Source organism: Myotis davidii, unplaced genomic scaffold, assembly GCF_000327345.1.
Source record: "Myotis davidii unplaced genomic scaffold, ASM32734v1 scaffold556, whole genome shotgun sequence".
Lineage (NCBI taxonomy): Eukaryota > Metazoa > Chordata > Mammalia > Chiroptera > Vespertilionidae > Myotis > Myotis davidii.
The window spans coordinates 1,003,902-1,029,817 of NW_006287671.1; the positions used below are offsets into that span (position 1 = coordinate 1,003,902).

The 25,916-nt window shown below is 41.1% G+C and overlaps 1 protein-coding gene across 1 annotated transcript in view; it reads left to right on the top strand.

Moving 5' to 3' along the window:
- NTRK2 (neurotrophic tyrosine kinase, receptor, type 2) overlaps nucleotides 1-13,819 on the top strand; it is a 326,931-nt gene extending 313,112 nt beyond the window's left edge. The window contains exons 20-21 of the mRNA XM_006759498.2: nucleotides 6,993-7,151; nucleotides 8,010-13,819. Coding sequence (XP_006759561.1) covers nucleotides 6,993-7,151; nucleotides 8,010-8,195 — 345 coding nt within the window. The 3' untranslated portion in view covers nucleotides 8,196-13,819. The remainder of the gene's footprint in view (nucleotides 1-6,992; nucleotides 7,152-8,009) is intronic.
- Nucleotides 13,820-25,916: the final 12,097 nt, after the last annotated feature.

Consider the following 25,916-nt stretch of genomic DNA (forward strand, 5'->3'; position numbering starts at 1 on the left):
AAGAGTGCCATCCATTTGGAGAGCTGGGCCCTGGTGCAGACTCTGCACTTCTTAGCTGCGTGGCCTTGGGTAGGTCACTTTGCCTCTGGGCCTGGAGATTCCTCACCTCTTAAACTGGGATGAAGAATATGGGAGGACTTATCCCATAAAATGATTGCAGACTCAAATACTTAGCATAACAACAATAGCTAATATAATTTGCATTTATTAGACACTAAGCATTAGTTTAAGAGCTTTATTTATTCATTTTTAAGTCGGATTTATTGAGGTATGAGATACATATAGTAAAATTCACCTTTTTTAGTGTATAGTTCTAAGTTTGGCAAACAGTCATTTAACTATCATCACAATGAACAATGAGGACTTAGCATATCGCCATCATCTCACAAAGTTCCCTCATGCTCTAGTAGGGCAAGTCCCTTTGCTGTACCACCAATTCCCATCCCGTGTCAATCATGGGTTTTCTACTCCCATAGTTTTTCCGTATCAAGAATGTCCTATAAATGGCATCACATAATAGCACCACAGAGATTTTCTAATATCAACTTATTTAATCTTTACAACCATGGTTTGAGGCAGGTACAATTATTATAGAATGAATACATGTGGAAATGCTATAAAAAGGCAAAAGAAGTGTTATACAAACATGAGGTATTATTATTGTTGTTATTTTTATTATTTGTATTATTACTTCATAGTAGAACAAAGATAAGATTCTCAGTACAAAATTTGTATTGAATTTGCCTCATCTGTTCACCTAGAGTCCACGTGTCAAGAGATAGTGATCATGGCTCTGTGACCTTTCCCTTCCAAACATAATTATTTGCCCTGTTAAGGCAGGATAGAGATTTAATTGTGAAGAAAAAAAATATTTGCAGAAATATTGTGAATAATAAGGTCCAGCATGCCCTCTCTTTAACTAATCCCAAAACACTTGGCTTGAATTTACTAAGTCAAAACCCTTTCATTATGACCATATGATTGATAATGATCAGATTCTATGGTAAAAGATAACTAAAGCTTTTCTAGGCTACAAATAACAGCAATTTCAGGTGTAGTGATAATCGTTTCCCACTGTACGAGAGAGGGTGGCCCAGGATGTCACCAGCACTCCTCCTGACTCAACTTGTTCTGTGTCCATTCAGGACATCTAGGCAAGGCCAGAGGGCTGACTTTCTTCCCATGAAGTATCCCTCAGTTCAGTAGCCACACACCACAAAAGCACCTCATCACTCTTTCTAACTGGAGAATTCTTATCTTCCCGGATGTGGTCAGAAAGCGCCCACAGTCTGACCACAGTGGTTCCAGTTTCTCCAGGGAGAATATTTTGCATAAATTGTTTCTCTCTCCTCTTTGTAAGTTCATACTACAGATGCAACGCAATAAATAAATAAATAAATAAATAAGGTCCAGCTCTTTCTTAAAGTTCACAGCTCTCGTGAATTGTTAAGGAACAGATGAAGAGAAACTACTGAAAGAGAGCAACCGAGTGAAGGGTGTATGAGGAGGTCTAGGAGTCGCTTCAATATTTAATGCTGCCAAAAGCCTCTGACAGCTAATCATCTCTTAATGGGTTTTGGCCTTTGGCCTGCATGTTTCTAAGGGAGTAAAATGTTTGGCTTCCCAACAAGTTATCACTCAGTCACTGAGTAAATACCACAAGCCGAAAGTGGCCTCCCAGGCATCATTGGTTTTGCTAGTTGAGTTTAGAAGGTCCCAGATTAGCATTACTCATTTTATATCACCAGTGGTTTCAAAGCCAGCTAGGCACTTACTTTGGGTCTATAGAAAGGCTCCAGCCTGCCATAGAAAGGAGGTTAGGCATCACCATGAAGGAGTAATGAGTTATGGTGGGGATATTCATGGTCATTTGAAGAGAGAAGAAAGGAATCAGATAAGACTACTAGTAAATGCAACATTGATATTTGAAATAGAACTGGACAAGTGGACTTGAGAGAGATTCAAAGAAACAGAAGTAGGAATGGACTGGGAGGAGGCAACTCTGAGAAGAAAGGATGTAGTAGAAAAAGAGAAGATGTTGAGGGAGCAAGGAGCATGGTAGATGCAATTTTTGTGAAGCCCAACAGAAAGAGGAGAACTAAGCTTGTCACCTCCTCTGTCATCTCCCAGTGCACCTGGAAAATGAATTGTGCCTTCTTTGTTAACTTGTACCAGAAAAAAAAAAAAAGATGTTTTGTATATTTGTAAAAAATGAGAAAGAGCCTGGCTGGTGTGGCTCAATGGATTGAGCATCATCCCATGTACCAAGAGGGTTGCAGGTTCAATCCCCAGTAGGGAGCATGCAAGAGGCAGCTGATCGATGTGGCTCTTTCATCAATGTTTCTATCTCTCTCTTCCTCTCCCTTCCTCTCTGAAATCAATAAAATAATATTTTTTAAAAATGAGAAAGAGCCTAGGTTCTCAGCATGAATAGTGGTAGGATAGAGAGCTGTCTTCAGTACTGCTGGTCATCAATTCATAGCTATACTTCCTTAGCTAGGTCTTTGATTTCACTAAATCCTAGTTTTCCAATATAGAAAATATAAATCATATTGTTTGTTAAGTGACGGGGAGATTTTTCACAACTTATAACCTAATGACGAAAAAGCATGCACCCAAAGAGTATTTCTTGGGTAAGGAATAGACATTGCAGTTGAAGTGATTAGATGTGTCTAATTTGATTTAAAAATAATAAAATCATTGATTTCTAACACAGGACAGTTTTACCAAGGGCTTTTTAATATTCTCTCCAGAAATTATTGTGTTAAGTTCCTTTCATTCTGGTAGATTTAAAAGATGCCAACGCCCAGGTATTTTAACTAGAACAAGTTGTTATTTTTGTGTTTGACCAAAACATATCACCATCAAAATTGTGAGGTGTCGTAGAAATCACATGAAAAGCTAAATGAACAGTTCTTTTCTTGATATGTTTAAAAACAGAACTCATTTTCTGTAATTTAATTTATTTTAGTCACTATAGGATTTCTTTTTGGCCATGGGCCTCAGACATTGTACTGGTTAGCCTTGCTGGTTTCACCATGTTGCAATGATTAGCAGCCATGATGGTCATTCAGCCCTTTTCTTTTCCTTGAGCCTATAGAAAGGCTCCAGCCTTTCTTCTTAAGCCTTTGTCCTTGGTCCCCAGCCTCCTAAGATATGACATGTTCGTCATCATCTGTAGAACAATACTCCCTTCATGTTGTGCATTATGAAATCCTTTTAGACTTCATTCCCAGATTGAATAGTTCAGGTCTGCCATAGACCACCCCCAACCCCATTCCCATTCCCATCTATTCTACAGATGGCAAACTGATGAGTGGGATTCTCATACACATTAGCTTTTATACTCCATATGAAACCCCATATTTTTTGTTGCATTTTATTAAGAAGTTGCAAATTTCATTGAATGGTTTTTATTTGAAGTGTCAAATAGGTGAACCAGTTTCCAACCATTTAATCTAAGACTTGGTTCTATCAACAGTTTAGAGAATTTATTGGAGGATGTAAGGAAAGTAGCAAATGCTGATCTCTTTGAAAGCACACTTGGAGATTTCCTTCCAAAATACTAGTACTCACAAGAAACCCACTTGAAGACATGATATGCATACCAGCCAAACCCCTAATGCCCTGTCAGACATAACTGATTAGCATCCACCTTTCTTGAGGCACGCGATCTGTTACCAAAAACATGGAGTGCCTGGCCTACAGTGTTACCAGAGCTGTACTAAGGGGCACTGGGCATCCTGGTACTTAGAAAAGGTACAGTGCTATAGCAGGGACAGAGAGTTCCTTGAAATGCTGGAACCTGAGCTTACCTTTAAGATCTTCAGGAAGTAGTTAGAAAGGAAAGATCAAAATTTCCAACAGACTTGAGTCATGTCAGCTTAGTTAAGGAGCCACAAATAAGCTTGTTGGCTAAACACACAGGGCAGTTGTTGGAGACTGCAGAAGCTGGAAACACGAGTGACCCATCAGAATGAGAGGCATCAGGGGGGAGGCATTATGTGTTTGGCTCTAGGTAAGCTACTTAATTCTTTGAACTTTGGGGACATGGTTTGTAATACGAAGGCAAGCCAGTGTCCACCCCAAATGGTAACTATTGAGTTCAAATGAGATAACTGAGTAAAATTCTTTGTAAAGGTGAGGTTATAAGTGTTGATGGATGATTATGGTGGTGAAGTGGTGGTAGGAATTATAGAACTAGAACCCCAATCTCTGGGGATGAGGAAAATAAAAATTATAAGTCCACATCAACTCCCAGCTAACTGGGTTTCCCATTTGTTCAGTTCTATCTGGTGAGTTTAGGGAAAGCCACATGGCTTGACCCACATGGATCCCTGGAAAGTCTCTTCAGGCACCGAGGCATATCCGGCAGTCAAAGCAACAGTTCTGACTCCCAGTGTCATACTTGAGATTGTATTCCATGTCACAAATATTTAAGCAAGGGTGTGAGGGCAAGTCGCCAAGTAGCACAATACAAAACAAATGTCTCATTGTGTTTGTCACTGCACAGTATGTGGTTTTGTGAGATTCCAAAAGCCATCCTGTGACGGTAATTTGTAACACAGTGATTCCGTGTGTGTGTGTGTGTGTGTGTGTGTGTGTGTATGACATGCTCCAAAATGCTGAGAAAGGGCTGCAAAAGAAATGTTCAGAAATGTTCTAAATGGGTTTAGAAAACTTGTGAACCCTATCTGAACTTTTATTAGATTCTCCCACACTCACCCGTTTGACATCAGTACAAGGAAAGCATTATTTATAACAGCATGTGTGAAATCCCAGAAGGGATTCTTGAAAGAATTAAAATGAAAAATCTGTCCAAGCATAAAATAAATGATCAGATGGGAAAACATGTAAATCAAAATTTAAAACCTTGTTTTTTCTCCTTTAAAGGAAACAGGAGCTTTTTATTTGGCCATTAGCAATACAGGACCAAAAACCTGATAGAGTAGGTGCTGGAGTCCCAAGAGCCCCAAAGCACTTGTCATTGGGTGAGGAGTATGGGAGGATGTATGTGTTGACTCTCCTTAATGTCTTAAGAATGGCTGCTTCCCATTTTAAGGAAATCAGACAGTAAAATTACAGAGAAGGAAGAAACACCTTGAAAGTATTTAGTGCATTGAAATTTATATTGTCTGCTTAGGTATTAACCTCATGATAACCCTAGAAGTTATTCATTGTTACTCACATTTTATATTTGGAGAAATCAGGGCACAGAGAGGTTTGGCAGCTAGTTAAGGTTACCTAACTAGGAAATGGCACATTGGAGTGTGCCCTGTACCCCAGCGTTTCTAATGTCATGAATTCAGTGTTGTCCACTGCATTGCAGCCGGGCATCCACAAGGAATATGGTAAGTCTGGTATCTTGCTAGATTAATGGACCCCAGAGTGTGTTTTTCAGCTGTCTGGTTCTAGGAGATATACGTAAATGGTTCTCTATCTCTCTACTTCTTCTCTGCAAACCTACCTTCAAACTAGTTAACCACTAGCATCCTTACTGATCAGTCAGTGCTTGTGTCATACAGGTTGTGTTTTGACTATCAATCCTGATGGTGAGTAATACATGTCCAGGCAGTTTCATGAGGGAAATCTGTGCTCATTGAACAGTGACTACCTATCACTGCAAGGGTAAGAAGCAAGTGAGAAAATCAAAAGTTGAGGAGGGCAACCAGCCTTTACTTAGTGTAGGACTTTTTGGTGTATTCAAAGCTGAATAGTAAGGATTTGGGAACACCCTAACCCAGACTCAGCAAGTTAAATTCCTACTTGTTGTATTTGGAGTCATTGCACAGAAAAAAACAATAATAACACCCTCCTCCTTTCACATTTGTGCTTTCTTTGGTGCCAAGAGCACTATTTGAAATCACCAAGCAAATTAGACATCTCTGACCCTCTCAGCTCCTTGGGCTCTGGAGTTGAGCAGCATTTTTCAGGCACTGTTAGTCCATTTCCTTCCTTTAATGGGTCAGAAATGGATATTGAGAATGATAATTGGGCAGAAACTCTATGTGGCATTAGTCTTAGAACCCAGGGGCTGAGAGTTGTCAGTGAGGTCTGATTCAGTTGTCGGTGAGCCTGCTTGCTGCCCCAGGTCAGGCATGGCATTTGGGCTGGTTGTGCTGGGGTTTACCAGCATGAAAAGTAGGACCTACCACCCATAGGGCCACTGTCTAGAAATCTTATCACAGTTTTAAAATGAGACAGCCCTAATGGGCTACAAATATGAAAATGGAATACTTCACTTTTCTCCAGGAAGTAGGAAATCATGAATGAGTCTCCTTTGTCAGACAATGTTCTCTGCCTGTGCTAATGCTTTTGCCATCTAATGCCTCACCCTCTATGTTTTTACTAAAAATGAGCTTTTCAAAACCATAGTTACTTATTTATTTTTGTAAATAAGCTCAGTTGCAGTACCTTGTCATAGAAAAAGTCCTGATCTTGGAGTCCAAATACCTAACTTCTTTGTGTCTATAGCAACCTGAATCTCAGTTGCCTCATCTGTAAAATGGGAATAATTTCTGCCTTGTTTATTGCTGGGTTGTGGGGAAGTTGTTTAAGGAAGCACTGTGCACTGTCCTAACATCTTAAATTGGAAGGAAGCTCTGGCCTTGCTAAGGAAGTAGCGTCATTTGGTGGGTCATTTTTGAATGAAGAGCTCCATACTTGTTATCCTCATCAAAGTTATCTTGTTGATTAGAAGGTTGAGTCATCCTCAAACCAGGATATACATGTGTGTGTCTATCCAAATGAATATCCACCCAACCATCATCTCTGCCCCTATTTAGTTCTGAGAGACAATTGCAAATAATATGAAAAAATTTTGTTGACCATTCTTTGCTCTCTGACTCTGGTGATTGGGATTATAAATAAATCTTATTTTCCTTATGTGTTTATAATCAATTAAATCAATAAATTCAAGCACCTTTTCCTCTCATAGTGGGAATGTTGTGTGGAGATGACTCATGCCTCCTTGTTCACCCCTTTCCCCCCAGGTTGGTGGCCACACGATGCTGCCCATCCGCTGGATGCCTCCAGAGAGCATCATGTACAGGAAGTTTACCACAGAAAGTGACGTCTGGAGCCTGGGGGTGGTGTTGTGGGAGATCTTCACGTATGGCAAACAGCCCTGGTACCAGCTGTCCAACAACGAGGTGCGCAGTGGGCTGGGTGAGACCCTCCGAAGGGGCTAACACTGAGAGGCACCCATTGGCCAAAAGTTAGGACACAGGACAAGGCCTTATGTGGCTTTGTTGGGTGCAGCACCTCCCAAATGGCTTGCTGTATGGCTGAAGGTCATGGCTGAAGTATAGTCACTCTGGAAACATAAGAAAATCACAGTGTTTACTGACATACTTGGCATCCTCTGTGATGAAGAATCGCTATGTGCTGCTCACCTAGCAAATTAATAGCCGATGTGACATTCCAGCACCCTGAGAGTCCAGTTAGCTTTTGCATATTATTCCAGGAAGGTTTCAAGGTTCTTTCCTTCTTGCACATTTCACTAGACCACGCACTTCTAGTGAAAACTCAAGCAATTTGTTTCCCTATTCTAATCCTTTTGCAAATATGCCTATATTTGAGGCATAGCTTTTTGGTTAGGCACCTAACATCTTCAGGCTCAAGTCTGTCTTTTACCCAAATTTGTTATCCAAAATGACCACTCATTTCTACAGCCTGAGGATCTCTCATCAGTCAGCACCCTGACATGAAAGTGGCCTAGGTTCCATCTCAGGCCAGTAAACCTGGAATTCTAGGATGAGGTTTGGGATCATTCCATATAGATAAATCATTTCTCCACCAGTTTGGTGAGATCGATGTGCTTGAAAAATGGATGTGATCCAATTAAACACAATATACTAATCTATAATAATTGCTCTCTTCTTTCTGAAAAGAAGTAACATTGAATGGGTTTCTTTAAAGCAGCCCTCTCTTTGCACTGACATTTATTTCACCTGTATTATTTCCCCTATATTGTTTCTCTTCTGATCCTATCTTTGCTCTCTGTCCAGGTGATAGAATGCATCACTCAGGGCCGAGTCTTGCAGAGACCTCGAACATGCCCGCAGGAGGTCTACGAGTTGATGCTGGGGTGCTGGCAGCGAGAACCCCACATGAGGAAGAACATCAAGGGCATCCACACCCTCCTTCAGAACTTGGCCAAGGCATCTCCGGTCTACCTGGATATTCTAGGCTAGGGCTCTTTCCCCCAGACCGATCCTTCCCAAAGCACCTCCTCAGATGGGCTGAGAGGATGAACGTCTTTTCACTGCTGCTGGATGCCATCAATCTGCTGTTCTCTACTCTGACAGTATTAACAACAAAGACACTATGAAGCTTTCAGAGGGAAGCAATGTGTACTTCTCCATCGGTAGACACAGTATGGACTTCTTTTTGGCATTATCTCTTTCTCTCTTTCCATCTCCCTTGGTTTGTTCCCTAGTTTTTGTTTTGTATTGACTTTTTTGTCTTCCCTGCTTCACAGTCCTACCTTTCTTTTCTAATCGATCTGGCTTCTGCATTACTCTTAACTCTGCATAGACAAAGGCCTTAACAAACCTAATTTGTTATATCAGCAGACACTCCAGTTTGCCCACCACAACTAACAATGCCTTGTTGTATTCCTGCCTTTGATGTGGATGAAAAAAAGGGAAAACAAATTTTGACTTAAACTTTGTCATTTCTGCTGTACAGACATCGAGAGTTTCTATGGATTCACTTCTATTTATTTATTATTATTACATTTCTTATTGTTTTTGGATGGCTTAAGCCCGTGTGTGAAAAAGGAAAACTTGTGTTCAATCTGGAAAGCCCTTTAAGTATGGGAGACTGAAACCAGAGAGAGAGAAGATTTTATTATGAACCGCAATATGGAAGGAACAAAGACAACCATTGGGATCCGTCCCTACTTAGGAAAAGCCCAGCGGCTGTTAGCTGGAGGAATGTATTCGGCACCTTCCTTTGAGGACCTTTCTGATGAGTGAAAAGACTGTTGAACTCTGTGACATGGACTACCCATTCCCATCAGCAGAAACTCTAGAGTGTAGTAGAGAGAAAAGATGGCTCCGTGAGAAAGGAGATGGCGCCTCCCACACTCAGACATCCTTGTCTTTGTAGGTCACAGTAATAGCACGGGCTTGTTTCTCCAAATGTTATCAAATGACCCTTTGTCAAGTTCTGTTGAAAATAGGTGGACTCTTGTCCAGAGCTCATTTCAGGGTGGGGGAGAAAAGCCAAGGACTTGGAAAAGATAGGAAGAGCTCTACATTCGGAGGCAAGCTTCTCTTATATCAAACTTTTCATACAGCACTTCCCTCCAACCCCTACCCGCCACCTGCCTGTCCTTTTAACTGTGCAAGCAAAATTGTGCATGGTCTTCGTCGATTACTACCTTGTATGCAGAAACTACTGCTCCAGACGTCGTGCCCCTGCCATGTAGAGCAGATTCATAAAAGGTGTAACTTACATAATGAGGGGAAGCTAATGGAACTCATTAGCTGGGTATAAATGTCTCTGGGCCATAGGGTGGTGATGGGTTTCAACAAATACGGACCCTGAAACCCGGATGTCCTCATGCACGTCGAACCCACTGTGAGACTGTGGGACTGTGGGAAGGGCTAAGTCAGTCCCCGAGAGAAAGGACACCTCATCTCCGGGCACGTTGTATGCATTGGTGTTCAGTGTATGCAGGCCAGTCCTCGCTGGGGCTCCGGTTGGGAGAGTGGTTTCATTCCAAGTGTACTCCACTGTCAGTATGCTGTTTTGTTTCCTTCACTCCATTTAAAGAAGTAAAATAAAAAATTAGGCACAGCATGCCAACGGGAGGTTATGCCCAGACCAAGCTTTGGAGGTGTGCTTCTGGGCACCATCACAGGTTTTGTGAAATGAGGTTGTAAATTTAAATAGAAATTTACAGTTATTTGGGTGATCAGTTACACCAAGGAAGAACAATATTTCTGTTCCTCAAGAAAACTTGATACCCTCTGTGAGGGGAATTTTGCTAACTTGACATCTTTATAACACGAGCCAGATTGAAAGGGAGTGATTTTAATTCATCTTAAGTCATTTTATTTCATATTTGTTTCCGAAGGTGCAATTGCTCTGTTTAGGTTTTGCTTGTGCCCTTAATTACTGGAACACCCTTATTTTTCATTATAGGGTTTGAAAAAGCCAGTTCTAAGAAAAAAAAAGTCAATTCACAGAGAACAAAAGGAAATCCATTAGCATCTGCAGTCAAGTGAAGGGGGTCGGACAAGACAAACCTTACAGTCTCTTCAAGCTCTGCGCTGGCCTATAGATCGTGGAGTTGAGTTGTTTTTTCTCTTTGTCAGTGAAAAAAAAACCCACCAGAATACACATAATAATATAATGAAAGCCATATCTCCATGATATATACCTGCACGTATATATCCTATTAAGGACCCATGGTACTGTTAAAACACTGTGGCACTCCGTGAAGCAGTAAAAAGGGGCAGATTTGTACAAAACTTTTCTAGATTCCATCAGCGGTGACCTGAAAACCTGCACAGGTTTGCCATTCTGCGGGACTGGCCAGCTGCTCTGGGAGGAGAAGCTGCAACTTATTTGTCTTATTTTAATGGAGAGCAAAGAGGCAATGCTCTAAAGGATCAAATTCAAGGAAGGCTGTGCAGTTTTAGAGCGAGGATTTGTTTAAGGCACATGAGAAGATGGGAGCATCCCATTCCATTCCAGTGTTGTTTTCCTCTGAGGAATAAAAGCAAAAAAAAGCAAAAACAAATACACACCTCTCCTTACCTTTTGACAAGTCCCTCAAGGTCTTGAAATGAAAGGTTCTATGCAAGTGCAAAGCTCTGTAGTTATTTATATGCTTCTTGTTTTTCCCTCTGTTGTCTCAAGAGTATGTACTGATTTCAGCAATGTCTTGCATTGAAAGAATACCAGATTGCTTTAAAAGTAGCTGAATGAAGCACAGAATATCTTCAGGTGTTCCACACTGGTCCTCCACAATCCCCTCTTCTCATGCTCTTCTCACTTTTAGAAAAGGAGCAATCTCACTCTAAAATGTAGCCTGCCATCACATTCATTAAAAGCCCCAACAAGAGTAGTGTCAGACCTAATTCTCTAGCCCAAACTCTGACAGTCATTCCCATTAATAAATTGTTTCCTAGTTTTCTAAATGGTTTTCACATATGTTAGCAAATGAGTCCCATTTTTTTTTATAGGTGAGGAAATTAAGACTCGGGGAAGTTCAATGGCATGCTAGAAATCTGCAGGCTAGCTTCTGACACCACTGGGACTGAGTCTAAATGTTCTGACTCTGAAGTTCATGATTCAGTCCACCAGAGACTCCAATCCAGGAAAGAAAGAACACTAACAAATTCATGAAGCAGGATATGAAGTTAGAAGAACAAAATGAAACACATGAGATGACAAGCAGCTGAGATAAAGTGGTATATAATCATGCTCACAGCTTCAGCTCAATCCTTATACACTGAACCAATGTCATAATCAGGCTTATTTAGAAAATATTTTGAACTATGCTATAAAGGATTATATCAGAATTCATATTATGCATATGTGTTTACATCAGCACTACCTGTGGTATGTTTATGTATTTATATGTGTTATAAATACTTGATTTATACATAGACAAGCACGCAAACATAGTGTGTTTGTGTGCTTATGTATAAATGTATAGGCACACAGTAATAGAGATAATTATAAGTAGGGTGCAGTATGAATAATTTGCTTAAAATCTGCTATATAACCAAAACTCTTTAACGTCGTGTTGCTGTTAGTGCTTCCATTCTCCATGTGGATAGGACTACACCACACTTCTCAACTCTGTGCGGTACTTCACGGGAGGAAAGCCTGGTTAAGACAATGTGCTTCCCAAACCAACTGACTCAAAGCCATCCCACCACACTGAGTCCTTTCTCTGGCTCCATGCAAAGGAAAAAGCGAACTGAGCTAGATCTCCTTCTGTAAAGGTCCAAGAAAGGAAAATGGATTTTTTCTCATCTTTTTTGCTCCTTTGTGTTAGCTCATCTGGTCCCACTATGACCCCTTTGTTTCTTGTGTTCAGAGTTCAGACATTCCAGAGAGAGTGGAAATGTTGGGAGCCCAGTGCTTCAAAGGCCAATGGGGAGAAGTCCAAGACCCCACACTGAGGTGAGCAACTCTGAGGGATTCCCACATCCAGGTGGGAGCACAAGCAGCAACAAGGCACAAGTCTGTCCTTGGCAAAGAACCATGAGGAAAGGAGCCCCTGGTCAGAAGTAGGCTATCTTTTCTATCCTTTCCTTTTGCAAAATGGACCTTCTATAATACCAACAGCATTAAATTATGTGTCTAATTAGATAAATGACTGCATATACACACCCTCAGTTCTCTCTCTCTCTCTCTCTCTCTCTCTCTCTGTCTCTCTCTCTCTCTTCCCTTTCAATGGAGGACTTTTATCTCCAATATTTGACCTTTGATTTGGCCCTCCATCACTGTTTCCGAAAATTTCACGAGAGGGATGGCTGGTGATTTAACTCCTCAGATGGCTAAGTGAACAGTTAAAGCAGTTTCTTTACGATGTGTCATTGTGGAATGCAGAGACTCCCAGGTTGATATAGCAAATGTTATTCTAGAGAATTAGAGGTGGGCGGTATTTGTAGTTAAATATGACAGTACATGAAGGGTATTTTCTTGTTGTCAAGGCTGGAATGAATCACTGCTTCTCGAGTCAAAGGTTATTCAATATCTTTAGGTTCTGATGCTTCCCCTTTCTCTTCTTATTTATTTATTTATTTATTTATTTATTTATTTATTTATCTATCTATCTATCTATCTATTTATTTATTTTGCTCCATTTATCACAAACACAAAGCAAAGCAAAAAATATATATATGTATATGTATATGTGTTGCAGGCAAAACACTGTGAATTTCACATCAACAACCAAGCAACTATTTTGCCATCTTACCATACGTCTCAGGAGACGAAATGGGAAAACATAGGATGTCATTTTTTCAGTCTATGCATTCTAGGCCAGGTCTGTGTTTGTTTTATTCCTTTGGTCTGTGCATTCATAAAAATGATCCCAAGTGAAGATTGGCTGACTGTTGAACATACTGGAGCAAGCATAATAAAAGCTGCTAATAGTCACGGTTGAACTGGAAAATGAAAACTGGAGAACATAAAATGAAATGTAACAGCCTACATCTTGCAGCTTGTATATCTTACTATTGCTTTAAAAATGTATAAAACTGCTGGAAATGTTTTAAATGCAAGGTCTTTGAATTAAATGTGGACTTTAAATATGTAATCTCTTGACAAATGACCAAATTATGGTAAAATATTGCTCCCTGCCTTCATTGATCATTACCTGTCAGTTACAAATCTGCCTAGAGATGTGGACACTCTCTGCATTTGCTTCTGTACATGGAGAGATGTTTGTATATATCCGGGCCATACACACACACACACACACACACACACACATATACACACATACACACACACATTTCAATATCTCTCTGAAGATATATTGCCCCTTAAATTGTGACCTGGTATTTGGAACTCTTTATTTGCTTTATTTTCTTTTTAATGTGACGTCTCTGTGCTAATAATTACTGGTTCCTGTTTTGCAATCTGTTTTGAGGTCCATTGCTTTACTAAGACCCACTGCATCTTGGCTGATTTCAAAGTGACACCAGAATATCAATGTTTAAAAATAAAAAGTTTTGTTTGTAAATCATGTGACCACCTTCTCTCAACCTGACATGGAAAGTCTCTTGTACTACAGTGTATTTAATAAAAATGATGTCTTAACAATAAATAACATCCTCCAAAAGAGAGACTAAAAATGACATGATTACTTTAAAAATGTATAGAATTTTCATAAGGCATGGTATGCCCTTTTCCTGTCTGTCTATCTGTCTGCCTATATTTTAGATATGATTACTGTAGATGCCTGCAGTGTTCATTAGTGGACGGTAAAGAGAGTAAGTAGTCTTCAGCACCAATTCCCTAAGCCCTCCCTAACCTGACACTTTCAACTTATATCTTAAGTAACTGACCACATGTGTCCAGTTGGTATTTGAAATGTGGTCAGTGTCACTAAATAACTGAATTTTAAATTTTATTTAATTTTAATTTAAGTAGCCATATGTGGCTCATGGCTACCATGTTATATAGCACGGAGTGAGAAGATGGAATCATCATAATTTCTAAGAGATCAGACCTGAGAAACCCACCAAGGGATTTAAAGTCAATTGCCGCGCAGACAATATAACAACCTCCCTATGGATGGCTATAACTGTTTTTCCTATGATAGATACGGATTTTTAGATACCAACCCAAGTGTATAAAATGCCACTTTATTCATTTTCTTTAAATCATGCTGTTTAAGTCTACATCCTTCATCGATAAAATCGATCTCAACAATTCCTGGGTGTGCCTCTTTCTTAGAGTAACCGAAGAATCCCAAGTCTCACTGATACTCAGAAAATATGGGTTTCCGATTTACTGTTCAAGCCTTCTTTCCGGATTTGAGCTGAGGGTTCTCTTCACATGGTCTTATTTTTCTGGCAAGATAAATATTAGAGCCGTTCTACTCAGCTTTTCATGTGTATCAGAATCACTTGGAGAACTTTGAAAAATGTAGAAGCCAAAGCCGTAGCCTGAAAGAATTTGTTTCTATTAGCCTGAGGTGGGATGATGCATAGGCATTTGGGGGGGGCGGGGGAGAAATTATCTAGGTATTTTTAATGCACAGCTGGGGTAGAGAAATATTGTTCTAGGGACCTTAAGTCTTGGCCCCAGAGTTTCAATCATCCAAATAGAATTACCTGGTTCTAGACCTAGGACTTGACTCAGCAGAGAATGGGCCAGACAGAGAAGGGCGTAGAACTTTAGTACAAGAATGAGAGATAGAGCACTAGATAGTTTTGAAGAGCAGATCATCAGTATCCAAGGAGTTCAAAAGTGAACTACATGTTCTCACAGAAAACGTTTCCTACAAAGAAAGCTCCATGGAAACCGATTATAGCCCAGTGGTTAAGGCAATCAATCAAGCAGTCCCCATCAAATTAAAAGGCTGGGACTTTAACTCCCCATTATGCCAGAGCAGCTGCAGATTCTCTAAGCATAAGTTCTGATAAGGATCATCCTGCTGCTAAATTGCTATAACATAGAGAGCAACCACAAAGCTTGGACCCAGCCTGTGACCATGAAAACTGAGCTGGCAGGATACACTGGAGTTAAGTCCTGCCATGCCCTAGATCACTGAAGGGGAGGGGCCAGGACTTACTTAATCATGTAATGAAAAGCCCCCAAACCCCAAAGTCAGGATCCCTCTTGTCTAAATTCAGTCCTACCAGATTGCTATGTGCAATTCCAGAGAGTGATGGACAACTGAACTAGGAACACACATACCAGTTACTGATTCTGTCACCATGAGTCTTACCCCAAATCATGATGTCCCAACAGGTCTGCTATATATACTAGCTAGCCATTTGCATGTGTTTGCATGACAATATTGTAATTTTTATTTATTAACTAGAAGCGCTGTGCATGGATTCATGCACCGGTGGGGTCCCTCGGCCTGGCCTGTGGGGACCGGGTCAAAACTGGCTTCCTGACATCCCCTGAGAGGTCCTGGAGTTCAAGAGGGAGGCTCTCAGGTGATGCACCCTGGAATTGGGCTTCCTCCTCTCTGGTTCTGGGTGCATCACCAGTGAACCACAGCTGCCAAGTTACCACAGCTCGGCAGTTCCTGCATTGAGTGTCTGCCCCCTGGTAGTCATTGCGCATTATAGCTACTGGTCGAATGGTCGGACAGTCAGACAGTTGCTTAGGCTTATAGATATAGATATAGATATAGATATAGATATAGATATAGATATAGATATAGATATAGATGATATAGATATAGATATAGATATAGATAGATTTTTGTTGGCCATTTCCTAAAAAATAGTATGTAAGTTTTATACAAGCAGAGATTTTAGTGTCTTTGTTTCCTTAAGATAACTCCTGTCATGACACATAGGTGGTACTCAAACATTTTTGAATGATGAGTGGATGAATGAAAGATGGATGGATGTTAAGGAGCTTAAGAGGTCAAGAAATTAGGCAGGTAGTTATGGTATACTGATGCTTAGAAACCAGAGGTATAAACATAGACAAGTCATCTTAACTCTCCCAAGCCTTGATTACTTATATCTAAACTATCTAATACTAGAGGCCTGGTGCATAAAGATTCATGCACTGGAAGGGGGGTCCCTCAGCCCGGCCTGCCCCCTCTTACAGTCTAGGAGCCCTCAAGGGGGGGAGGTGACCTAGTGATCAGGGAAAGGTGACGCCCCATCACACCTCTGCTGCTGCCATTGCCGGCAGCACAAGCCTCAGCCAGCCCTGATTACCTGAGCCTTGGGTGGCCCTGGGTAGCTGGGCAGCTGCCATCCAAAGCTTGCCTGCACCTCGGGCCGGCCCTGGGTGGCTGGGGGATTGAGGAGACAGAGAGACTGCAGAGGCAGGCAACCTGGTGGGGCTGAGGGAACTGGGTGCCGCCACCTTATGGCTGTGGGTGCCACCATCTTTGAGGGTGGGGCAGTCAATTAGCATATTCTTCCTTATTGGCTGTGGGTGCCACCATCTTTGAGAGCGGGGCAGTCAATTAGCATATTCCCTCCTTGTGGGCGCCACCATCTTTGCGACAGTGTGAGGGTCAATTAGCATATTCCCTCTTTATTAGACAGGATAGGCTTCTTCTCCAGGTTCAGCTTAACTAATTCATGCCTTAAAACCATAAATTATTAGTATAAATGACTTCAAATATTCTCAAATGAAAGGAGAATTGGTTTCCTTCCTGACTTAGTTTAGAAAGCTCAGAAGAAATAAGGTTACCATGACTGAAAATAATAATGACTATGCTTTAATTTTCAAATGGACAACTGAGTTACCATGGTGGTAAAAAGAATCCATATCTTCAGAAATATCAAGAGTCCCTTAGAGAGGACTTCCCTCTCTGCTCGCTGGAAATTACACCAAATGAAAACGGATAAAAATAAATCTGTAGTATCAGCATCTTTTGGGTGATGGTTATTTTGTTCAGTTGGGTCTAGCCAGGGAACTTTCCTATAGTGGACTTTCAGAAAGCACTTTCCAAAGTTATTCGTACCTTCTCAGTTCTAGGATAGAATGTTTTGGAGACAAATAGTGGAGTTCCTGGCTTTGGGGTAAAGGGGTGAATATGGATAGAATGGCTCTACTAGCTCTCTTTGCTCACCTACAGCCTCACAGATTCACAGGGCTGATGGGGCCATAGAGGGCAGTCCTGTGCACATCCTTGCCAAGAGTCAAGCACTAGTGAGAGTGAATTTATTTGAACATCTCCCCCTGACCCCCAAGCCCCTAGTCCCAGTCCATTTGCCTTTTACAAAGCTTTCTTAGCAAGCACTTCCTGGTGCTGAACCAATGAATGCCTCTCATGGCTCAAATCTCCTGGGAGTGCACAGAAAAACTCTTATTCATTATGACTTGGCATCCATTTATGACTTCCTTGTGGTCTTCCTCCCACATCCATCCCTCTACAGAAAACTCTGGGTGTTTGCCAAGTACCCAGGAGGAAGGGCAAGGGACCTAGTTCTGTCTGGTGAAGCTAGTGCCCAGTCCACAATTCGCTGGTTACTCTTTAGTTGCATCAGCCTACCTGTTCTTCAGGATGCTACTCATTCTTAGCACAGGAGAAAGTAACTTTTTTAAGGGATCAGGGAGATTAAAAGTGAGGTGTGTCTCCTCCAGGAAAAATAATTGATCAGTGTTGTCGAGACAATTAAGAGAACTTCCCACTACTCTCGTATCTCAGGACCATCCAAAATCTCCTTGGGTGTTGTTAAAAACAAGGAAGAGGAGGGAGTTTGGGCTTTCCACAGGATAGTAAGCTTTGCCATCTCTGATGAGAGAGAAAAAACAAGGTAAAAGGCATTGCTTATTTGTCTACTCAGCCAAGAGTGGGGGTGTCTGCTAACCTAAAGATAGCCTTAATTTTATTTGTTTTTCCTAAGGAACATCTGCTTGTACAATGATTAGGCACTGGCATTCATTAACACAGGAAGTAAAGTGTCTGAGGTTTGTGTCACTGGGAGTATTCGAGAACAAAATAAGACAGATACTTGTGGGAGTGATTTCAGAGCATTTTTCCCACTTTGCAAAGGTTCAGCCCAGGAGAATGTCTAATATTCACTGTGGTCACTGAGAGTTCTGTTAACTGTGGTAGTCAGGAGGTCATTCTCCCTGTGAACTGGGGGACAGGATGGACGATGGATGACATTGACCATGTGTCTATGGCATGTGAATGGAGGTCTAACGAGGGCCTAGTGGCAGCAGCATCTCAGGTGTTTGCTGAATAAATGAATAAATTTCTCAGACACGCAGTGCAAAGAATACAGAACATTCTGTGCACCCTTTCTGTATTCCAAAGTGCATTTAAATTTATTATGGCATTTTTTTCTTCCTAACTTTCCTATGAGGACTAGAGCACAGGCTCCCCTTATCCCATTTTACAGATAAGGGTCTGAGTTAAGGAGAGAGTCAGAACTAGAAGACAAGTTTCCTAATTCTTAGAACACAATCATCTGGCCAGTGACTTTAAGGAAAACTCCCCAGATTCTTAGTTCTCATTTATAAGATAAGAATATAGTGCCAATATAGCTTTACTCCTCGCCTCCTTCCACCCTCCTTCCTTGGTTAAAAAAAAAAAAAAGTGATGCTATTAAAATTTTGATTTTGTAACATGTTAAGTATTACATGAAAAGTGTGATAAAGAGGTAAATAATAAAATTTAAAAGTCAGTTTTTTCCCTTACAAATCTACTCTTCAATACTTAATTGAATAGTCATTTGAAAAAATGCAAAATTCAGGAACCAATTGGATTTTTCCCATTAATTAAAGGAGAGAATTGAACAACTCCATAGAGACATGATATGACATTGTTCCTTGACTAGGAGGAGAAGGTGGGAGTATATGTCACACTCTAATAAAGTTGGAGATTTGGAGCATGCCTTGGGGATGCTCAGCTTATCAGGTTACAGACGAAGAAACTGAGGCACAGAAAAGTCATAAAGAGTCAAGCTAGAGGCAGTGCTCACCCTTACCCCCGGGTTTCTTAATTTCCAGAGATACTACAGCTGCAGGACTTAATGTTCTATTTTATTGACTCCCTGTAACTGAAGCAAACATTTTGATCATAATGACCCACAGTGACACGTGTGTGTGTGTGTGTGTGTGTGTGTGTGTGTGTGTGTGTACATACACAACAGTGCATATGTGCATGTATGCATGTGGGTGTGTGTCCACAGCATGCCTTATTTGTTCCTTCATCCTCCCTTCCCCCACAAAACAGACACCTATAATCAAGCACTATAAACAGCATGCATTTACATTTTAAGTATCTACAAAATAAAATTAAAATGTTTCTCCTAGCCTTGCTGTGTCTCAATAGTAAGAATGAAAAAACAAACCAACATTGCTCCCTACATTTTAGTTATCTCCCATTCCCAGATTTCACTTAGGAGCTCAGTCCCCAGGAACAGGGTTGGGAAAACTGTATAAACAGCTCCCCCGTTTCCATCCCACATGCAAGCCCCCCACCTTCCAGCTCCAATCTTGGCTCTTGGAACCCGCTGCCCTCTTGGGACACAGTCCGCCCTCCACCATCCTCCAGCATCCCTCTCATGTCTTTTTAAAGAGATATTTTGGGAAGCAGCACACGCACATCCAGAGACCAATTACTCAATCTCCTAGCAAGTATGGAGATGATGGGAGTATAGCCCTTCCGTCTCCTAGCAACAGCGAGGGGGAGGCTGGAAAGCAAGCTGGTTGCCCAGCACCACCCTGCGTAGAAGGCATTTGCGTATTTCGCATTTTGCTTTTGTTTCTTTTGATGGCCATTTCTAAAACCGGCTCTCAGTTCTTGGGGGAGTTTAGGCACTTAAGTTATTCTTTTAAAAGATCTCTGCTGACATCCACAGGTCCTAAAATTAACATCTCAAGCTTTCACAGACCGGAAGTGTTCTAAAAATACAGAGCCCCAACTTGGTCTTCCTCCCTTATTTGTTAGGAATGTGTCCAGTCCCCTACTTCCTCCATGCCCTCTCTTGCCTTTACACATATTCGCCCCAGATGTGGACATTCAAGCACTTTTTTTTTCTTTTTTCCAAATTTTGAACTCTGCTCTCTAGAAAAATAAAAAGATTACAAGTCACTGGGCATCTCATTCAGCTTTCTTTTTAACCTAAAAAAGACTCTAGCTGGAGCAGATTTCCATACCTGTTGTCTCAACACCTCCATGATCTTCAACTCTGCTCCACTAGCCCCACAGAAAATGTGTCACTGACAAAGGAAATATTTGTTTAACTTGAGTAAGAGTTGATTAAATGAGGGAGGAAAGTATGAACTAGCATGATAGCTGACCCCCTTGAGTGGAAATACCCAGGGTCACAAGGGAGAAGGCTGTTGAGTGACAAAGCAGTTATTTCTATTGCTTATGGGAGTGGGATATTTGGGGGGAAGAGAAATAGAGGTAGGATCAGAGAGAGAGAGATGTGGAATTTCCATTATTAATAAAAGAAAACTGAAAGGAGGGGAGAGTTGAGGAGAGCTGGGACTGTTCTAAATCCAAGACCCACATCTGTTATTTCTGACCCAGCAGCCTCTCAACTTTGGAAGCCCTCAGAGGGTCAAGGCTTCTGGCAAGGCTTGAGGATAAGGGAGGGCCAATAGGAATGCCAAGGACTGAAATAATTTTTTTGAGGAATTGCCAAAGACCAGGAGGTGGGACACAGGGTGCTTTGTTGCAGGAGCACTGATTGAAAGAACAGGACGAGGCACTAAGCCTGCCCTTCCGTACTAAGTTTACCTCTTAAATATTGGGTATAGAAAATGATGGCTAAGATGAGGAGCTGGGATTCTTAGATAATCTTCCAAATTTTATGTCAGCCAAGTAAGATGCTGTTTCTCTAATAAACAGAGAAGTCTCTCCATTTTTTCTCCTCTTCCTGTCTATGCCCTGGTTCACTCTTCTTTGTGTCAGGAAGTTTGCACAGATACTTCCGTTTCCATCAGCCTCCCCCTCTAGGGTCCAGAGCTAACCATGTGTTTACCAGGACCTTCTTTTCTAGTTCTTTTGAGCAAGTTCCAGGAATCGTGACCACCTCACTGGAATTCAAAGCTGAACAATTTAGCTCTCAAACTCTACTAGAAAAGGAGAAGAGAGACAATTCTCAAGCTGTCTCTGAATCCCAGGACAACATCTATAGAGAGACCCATAGCCACCCAGGGGTACATGAGCTCCTTTGCATTCCTGGGCCTGACTCAGTAGCTAAACTGAGCCTGGGCTGAAAAGCTGAGGGATTGTGAGAAGGGGAAGGATGGTCAGAGGAGAGATGAAGAAGATAGAACAGGACATGGTCACTGATGTGTTTATCAGTTATGCCCTAGAAGTGAGAAATTGGGCAGAAGTAACAAGACTTTAGGAAAAGGAGTTTTACCTTCAGTTGGCCTCAGACCTTACCAGTGTGGACTATAGAAAGTCAATCTAGCTTAGTTGCCTGCTCCCTGAAGGATCACTGGAATCTGCAGGTTCCACAGAGAAGGATGAATCTATCAGGACCTTCCCCTGGCTCCCCTAGCACCAGCTTCAAGAAGAATGAAATTAGAGATCCTGGGCCCTCGAAGGGCATCCACATGTGTAAGTGTGAAACAGAATAGCAGTTCATGGAAGCCCCTCTGATAGTTAAGGGCAGGGCCAGAGGCCATATCTCAGGACTGTGGATTCAAGGCCAGTCCTCTATTTAGAGTCTAAAATCACACTGGCTCTTTGATGACTGACCACCAACTTGAGCTTTCTGCCTAAAGCTATGATCCTGACTCACAGGTGAAAATGGAACAAGAAGCAGGGCCACAGTTTCTGACAAGGGAGCTATGAGACTGTGAAATGACTTTCTTCCACCATTTTGCTTGGGATCGGTAGATGTTCAGTAAATCCCATGAGCTGCCTCTCAGGACTTCCCAACTTTATGGACAAATACACGCAGAGCAAAGCACAATTCTCCAAATTGTTATTTCTGAGCCTGCTGAGGTTGATTCTTTATTTCATCACTTAACTGAAGTTCTGCATGTTCAAGTTCTGCTCTGACACAGGCCTTTGTCAGGAGCCCAGTTACCATGGCAGTGCCTCCAAAATAGAACAAGTCCAACCCACATCAATAGATGGTACAATAAATAGAATAAGTACTACTTACAATACATTATTCAGTTTCTACTGGGTAATAATTTGTTCAGAGAGTTGAAAATAGCTACACCCCCCCCCTTCATTTAATTAAAGGAAAAACAATTCCACAAATGGGAAATGCACAGTGTTTATATCAGAGTGGAACTTGTGTGGCTGTGTGGTGAAGAGGCCAGAATCATGGTTGAATTTGCTCAGGAAAACTTAATGCACGAAAGCTAGGGCCACTCTCTCTTAAAACCCAACTTATTGTGTGGTTTGGTTTGAGGCACCAGCTAAGTATGAACTAAGACTGATACCTAAGAACCATATCAGTTTTTCCTAATAGTCAGGCGCGCATTTCTCTTTTTCCCCATGGCCATCCTGGTGTACTCCTATTGTCCCATGACACCTATATCCTGCTTCAGATAAAAAAAGTATATAAGCACTCTTATTATAGGTAACCACAGGGCTCAGGAGGCTGGTGGAAGACTCCTCTGACCCACCTTTATAGTAGTTATTTTAATGACTATTTATTGAATAATTTGGGCTGTTTATGAGCAAATAGATATGTCAGGGCCTCCAGTCAGTGTATTATGTCAGTGTATTCTCCAAGTGGCTCTTCATCTTAGACAAAGTAAGCAACTTGATCGAGAGGGAAATGCACTGTCTTTGAAATCCAGACAGGCCTGGTTTCCAGAACCAACTTTGCCTCTAACCCTGTGCAAGTCTCTCAGTCTTCATTTTATACAGATGTAAAGGGAGGGGTAACACTCTCTACTTTAATTGACTTGCTATGGAAATTGAATGGTGTGTAGGTACAAGTGCCTAGCACAATGTCTAGTCTATGATATGAAATTAACATTAGTGTATTTTGTTTTCCTACAACAGCTGTAGCTAACATGATAGACATCCCAGACATTCCTTTGAAATCATAGGCATGGAACCAGTGTAATGGCACAGGACCCCAGTCTCATAAGGGGCCACATGCTCGGTTTTATGTTCTATTGATACCATCTTGAAATTCTTACTAATTTTATTTTTGAACTTATGCCTTGTAAATGAAGTCCAAGGGTAGAATGGAGTATGCATGTGCACAGGGGAGAGAACCAGGTAACAGTGTGCATACACAAGGCTCAGGTTCATGGACACAGCAGGCAATGCTCTGTGTGCACACCAAGCAGTTGACCTGACTGCCTGCTTCACACAAGCATAACTGGGACAGGTCAAGACCCTGAAGACACCAAGGGGTGCCTAGGCTGGGACAGCAACAGCAGCAGCAGCAGCAGCAATGGTGACAGCCTTGGAAGAAAGGAGAGATACCTCGTGAGTTCAATGTTGGGAGCTTTCCCATCCAGCCCGGAGCCTTTTCCTATAGCACCTGCATATATCTATCTATATATATCTATCTATATATCTATATCTATATCTATATCTATATCTATATCTATATCTATATCTATATAAACTCTCTGGCCTGAGCACCAAATAAGAACTGCCTGTGGTCTACCAATTAACATTTCAGTAAATTATTACAAAAATTAAAGTGTAATGTTGTGATTTATAATAAGAAATATAGATTTGGTCTCCATCCCCATTTCTGGCACACAGCTCCTAAAACCCCTGGAATTATATAAGTCTTGAGAGCAACAAAGATGTCTTCTGTTTTGTTGATGATGCAACTTTTGGAAAGGGTGCAGGCAGGTTGCCAGGACAACCAACGATATGATTAGAAGTTTGGAACTTTCAGTCCCACCCACTGACCTCTAGTGTGGGCAGAGGGGCTAGAGTTGAATCAATCTCCAATAGCTAATGGTTTGATCAGTCATACCTATGTAATGAAGTCTCTTTGAAAACACACACAAAAAAATGGGATTTGGAGGGCTTCCAACTTGGTGAGCATGTGAAGTTTTGGGAGAGTGGTGAGTGGCATGCCTAGAGAAAGCATAGAAACTCCACCTACTGCTCCTATCTCTTGTCCTATGCATGTCTTCCATCTGGCTATTCCTGAGTTATATCTTTTTATAATAAACTGATGATCTAGTAATTAAAATGTTTGTCTGAGCTGTGCTAGGAAGTTAAACCCAAGAAGGGGGTTGTTGGAACCTCTACTCTATAGCCTGTCAGTCAGAAGCACAGGTGACAACTTTAACTTGCAATTGGCATTTGATATGTGTGTGTGCGTTATGGGTTGGGGGGAGTGGGTAGTCTTGTAGGACTGAGCTCTTCACCGTGGAATCTGATTCTATGTTCAGGCCAGTAGTGTCAAAATTGAGTTGAATTGTGGGACTCCCAGTTGATGTCCCAGAATTATTTCGATTTGTGGGGAAACCACTCCTCCCTGCCACACACACAATGAAATTGGTTCTGGAACTCCTTAGAAAGCATACACATGGGCATTGCAATGAAACATATCAGGGAGTTCCTAGAATTCTTCAAATAGTTTAGAAGCTCTGATTTTAAAACTTGCTTCAAAATTGGAAAGTAAAGAGCCAAAGGTTTAAAAGTAGAAATTATATTTAAAAATTGCTGCTTCCAATGAAAAAGAACAGTAGTTTCATACAAACTTCCCAATGAACCAATTATAAACAAGAAAGCCAATTTTAAAATTAACAATTTTAAAATTTTCATGTCATTGAAGATATAGCAGTAGACCACATAACAGACATTTCGAGTTATATACAAATCATGAAGTCACTTTTGGATTTTTTGTACAAACTCTACAAGTTACAGGAAATGTCAGAGAAAGCATTAAAATGTCATCTATAAACTTATGTTTAAAATTAAACACAGACTTACACAAAAATGATTTGTATAAAGAGTTAAATCTCTTTAGAAAAAGATTTAGAATCATGCTTTAGATGTAGTAAAATCTTATTTTGAAATAATTTATCAGAAATTTATCCCAATGCTGTCACAGTCTGTAATCTATCCTTCACAGCTCCAGTAATGGTGGCATCAACAGAAAGATCCCTCTCAAAATTAAAAGTTATTTGTGATACTACATTTACCAAGATCAACTGATCAATTGCTTTCAATTACATCATTGAGAATAAAGTTGCTAAGTTTTGATGAATTTGTAGAAAAGTGAGCCACAAAAAAATCACATGATCAATCAAGATATTGCATGAAGAAAGTCTTATTATTTTTATACCATATAAAATTATGGTGCCCCAAATATTAACAAACTCCACATGGCCTTTCTTCCCAGTACTTTACCTCTATTACCATAGGGTCTCTCGGGCTCTATGACCCAAATTACAGGGCTGTTTGCACTGCCCTATAGTCCTGCTACAAAGCCCTTTCCTGCCATGAATACTTGAAGTTGGCAGCCTTTCACATCACTCAGCCTGGGAGATAGAGCCTAGGCTGACCCCATATTTATCCTCAGTGTAATCTCCTTCCCTTGAGTGTGGGCACGACCTGTGATTTGCTTTTATTAAGTAGATTATGGTATATGTGATGGGCTGTCATTTCTTATTGTCCATCCTTGATATTTTTAATGGTGCAAATTGAGCAGTATCCTTCTTAGCCTCCCACCTATTCTGCCCCATGAGCATGCTATATCCCACCAGCCATCCCCATAACTCTCTTCAGGTAAGGCCCTGCTGACCATCCAACCTTGCCACTCTGTGGGAAGAGCTCAGGAGATTTATCTCAGTGCAGTGGCAGATGCAAT